Source organism: Ruditapes philippinarum, unplaced genomic scaffold (genome assembly GCF_026571515.1).
Source record: "Ruditapes philippinarum isolate M1 unplaced genomic scaffold, ASM2657151v2 ctg4831_1_1_1_1, whole genome shotgun sequence".
NCBI classification, from domain to species: Eukaryota; Metazoa; Mollusca; class Bivalvia; order Venerida; family Veneridae; genus Ruditapes; species Ruditapes philippinarum.
Genome location: NW_026851890.1, coordinates 2,567 through 5,923, shown reverse-complemented (window position 1 = coordinate 5,923; position 3,357 = coordinate 2,567). Strand labels below are relative to the sequence as shown.

At 34.6% G+C, this 3,357-nt stretch overlaps 1 protein-coding gene across 1 annotated transcript; it reads left to right on the top strand.

Moving 5' to 3' along the window:
* The first annotated feature begins 2,086 nt into the window (after positions 1 to 2,086).
* LOC132741942 (uncharacterized) lies at positions 2,087 to 3,141 on the top strand. The gene is made up of 2 exons (XM_060730217.1): positions 2,087 to 2,397; positions 3,001 to 3,141. The coding sequence occupies exons 1-2, from the start codon at positions 2,087 to 2,089 to the stop codon at positions 3,113 to 3,115; spliced, it is 426 nt and encodes a 141-aa protein (XP_060586200.1). The 3' UTR covers positions 3,116 to 3,141.
* The last annotated feature ends 216 nt before the right edge of the window (positions 3,142 to 3,357 follow it).

Sequence of the window (3,357 nt, the reverse complement as noted above, 5' to 3'; positions counted from 1 at the left end):
ACAACAACAACAACAAAAAAGCAGCTCCCTTTAGACTTGAATGAAGCAAGGCTTAGCTATCATAGAAATTTATGGAAATATAAGCTCTGACATCATAGTTGACATATGAGCCGCGACACGACAAAACCAACATAGTGGGTTTGCGACCGGCATGGATCCAGACCAGCCTGCGCATCCGCACAGTCTGATCAGGATCCATACTGTCCTCTATCAGTTGCTCTACTTGTTATAGAGTTGGTAAGCGAACAGCATGGATCCATGCTGGTCGCAAACCCATATGTTGGTTTTGTCGTGACGCGGTTCAATTATTTTGATGACCATATAATTTTTACTGTGGCATTTTTATCATGCTCCCAGTGTTGAAGTGAATGGAATAAATATGGAATAAAATGTCACTGTGTTGGAGATACTGTTTAGATATTGGATCATTCCTGGAACAGTGTGAAGGAGATCTATATAAGGATGACTCATCCAGCTTTAATTTCCAATAAAAGGTTTTACTAGAGATTGAAATATAAATTTGACTACTGACAGCTCGTTATAACACAGCACAAATTTCCACATTTTTTGATGCAGTGTTGTTTTTTGTTTTTTAATAGTGTTCATGTGAAAATAACTGGCCCATTTATAAGTGAACAGATAGTTTGGTAATAGATAATTGGGCAAAGTTGCAAGCAGGCTAACAATCTTTTCCAAGGTTTAGCTTGTTTAATATTTAGTTAATGGTTATTAACTTTAATACTAAAATAGGCCACATTTAACCTATTAACAACTATATTTACTTATTTTGACAAATTCAAAGCCTGAGACGGCTCTAAGATTGAAAGCATGCTAAACGGTTAAAAATTTATTGTCTACATTTTAACACATTGTTAAAATCTATTATTACAACTCACTTGTATATAAACTTATTATTAATTGATACAGTTCTATTGTTCATATTTTCTTGTAAGTGGTCATGGAATCAATGGAATTATTAAAGTTAAACACAATCCAAATAACCATTGCATTGATCTGTAACTCTGCCACTTGATCACAGAATAGTTCGCTTTTGTTTCAATTGTTTGTTCCATTTTTACCAGCCTCTTTGTGTGCTTTTATACATTTTTCATTACAATACATTTGTGAACGATTTACTTGGGTAATATAGTGTTTAATTTGGAATTTAATTGGTTTTTGGAATTTTAAAATTTGATAGGCAAAGATTGGGTGCAGTTAAACTTATAAATATGTATGGCCTTTTATTAGTGAACAGGTAAAAAGTTATGCTCAGTTCTTGTGTAAATTTAATGTTTTAATTTATTTGATTGTTCTCCAATTTGCTTAAAGGTTTATATTCTATAATTATTCTGGTGAAGTTTGTTCACCTTAGTGCAATAACTGGTTTAACTTCTATTGATTTTAGAAGGACTTAACTCGTAACCCCACTAAGGTGACAAAATGCAATTTAATAATTTCGTTTGTTGAATGGAACTTTTTTTTTATCTTAGTGCATTATGTAAGGAATGATACATCTAATTTTGATGCAATTTAGGTAAACTTTAAACAAATGTGCACCCCATTATGGAGTATATTCATTGTATCACAGTTCAAATTCTATTTTTTCCAGTGAATCACAAATATTTCTGCAATAGAAAATTTTATAGTCCTCACAAAGAAGGTGGTGGTTTATAGATTTTCACTTTTCTGTCCACCCACAGTCCAAATTTCTGGTTTATCATTTTCATTAAGTGTTACATGCTTCAATATGATATCTAGATGAAGATGAATTTGATAATGTACAGTTTAGGATAAGATGCAAAATAAAGGTCAAGGTCACAAGAGGTCAAACGTCAAATAAAATATTTATATTTGTTTCTTGGCACTGTATCCTATCTCAGATTAGGATCAGATGTGTTGTTTTGTATTTTTTAGCATTATATTAATGATATATAATTTTATTTTCTAGGATGCGATTACAGTGGTTTCCATGGTAAATGTAAGACATGTCCTCTTATGATGATCTACTCAGACAGGTAGAATCACTGCGTCAGGTCAACTCAAGTCCTACAACGTGAGATCCAGGACAACAATGCACAGTTGTCAAATGGCTGCAGAAAACTCCGCCCATCTAGCTCAATACACAACTGGCCCCGCCCCTCAGGTTGTGAGATCTCAGACGAATGCTGCCTCGGCTAGTAGACCGACAAACATCCACTCCCCTCAAGTTTCCAGAGCTCAGCAAGGTTTACCCCAGTCAGACAGGCAGGTAGGGAGTCCACCTTTGCCACGCCCACAACAGAACTCCGCCCACAGTGCTGCTCGGCAGTCAGATAACCACACCTTCCCTGCAAGAGTCCAGGATAATGCTGTCAATCATTTGTCACGACTTCAAGATACAACCCCTTCAAAATCTAGGTAAATCTTCCAACATGTTGAAAGTATCCTTGTAGTAATTGTGTCTTCTTTCTTCTTACAGTCCATGTCACAACACTACTTCCATTGTATTGATAAAGCATCCTGTTAAACATGCATGCTAGCAATGACTTTCCTCTGGCAACAAGTAACTGGTTTGTCAAATACTGGATCAAACATTCGAGTATCTGTTAACAAAATTTATACTACAGTACTGACTACTCAGTAGAGAGATGTATCTTTTCTTACTTTTGTTGTAAATGATAAAACTAAGTGAAATAGAAATTTTGTATTTCCAAGATAGATGAAAAATGTTTATATAATTCATTTAATTTAAAAGTCCTTAGAAATTTTCTGAGTAACTGTTTGTGTACTCAATTGGAAGAATGACCAAATACTTGAGTACTGAAAATGGTATTGTAAATGTTTAAAATGTTAGTAAAAAAACAAACAAAAAATTTCTGCAGGTTGCAAAGATTTGCAAAAAAAAATTGTAAATACATGTAATGATATAAAGACAAATTGATATTAAATTTTTAATGAAAAAAGGTAAAAAGTAAAAATGGCAAGACTCGGTATCATTATTATTTTGATTTTATTTGACAGTTCTGGTAGACAGGTAAATGATACACAGAGTATGGAGTCAAGCCAGGGTGAAGATTTTAGTTTCAATGAAGACCTCATGGAAGGGGAGCACATGGCTACACTAGGTAAGTGCTGATCTTTACTTCTAATGTTGGTGTTTCTGCTCAGGTGCCTGAAAAAATGCACAAAAGGTCACCTGAGATCTTCCTCCTCCAGTAGAGCTGGAAGGTCACCATATGACCTTCACAGTCTTGATTGAACTAAAACCTTGAACCCATGCAGGTAGTGATCAGTAGATTACTAGTCTGAAGCGTTTGACCACTCCGCCATGCCACCACTTTGTTTTTATCTTTGTCCAAAATATATCGGGAAGAATAT

Coding starts and splice junctions, on each gene's coding strand:
- LOC132741942 (XM_060730217.1), top strand. CDS start 2,087: ATGGCTGCAGAAAACTCCGCCCATCTAGCTCAATACACAACTGGCCCC. Junction 2,398..3,000: donor ACAACCCCTTCAAAATCTAG/GTAAATCTTCCA, acceptor TTTATTTGACAG/TTCTGGTAGACAGGTAAATG.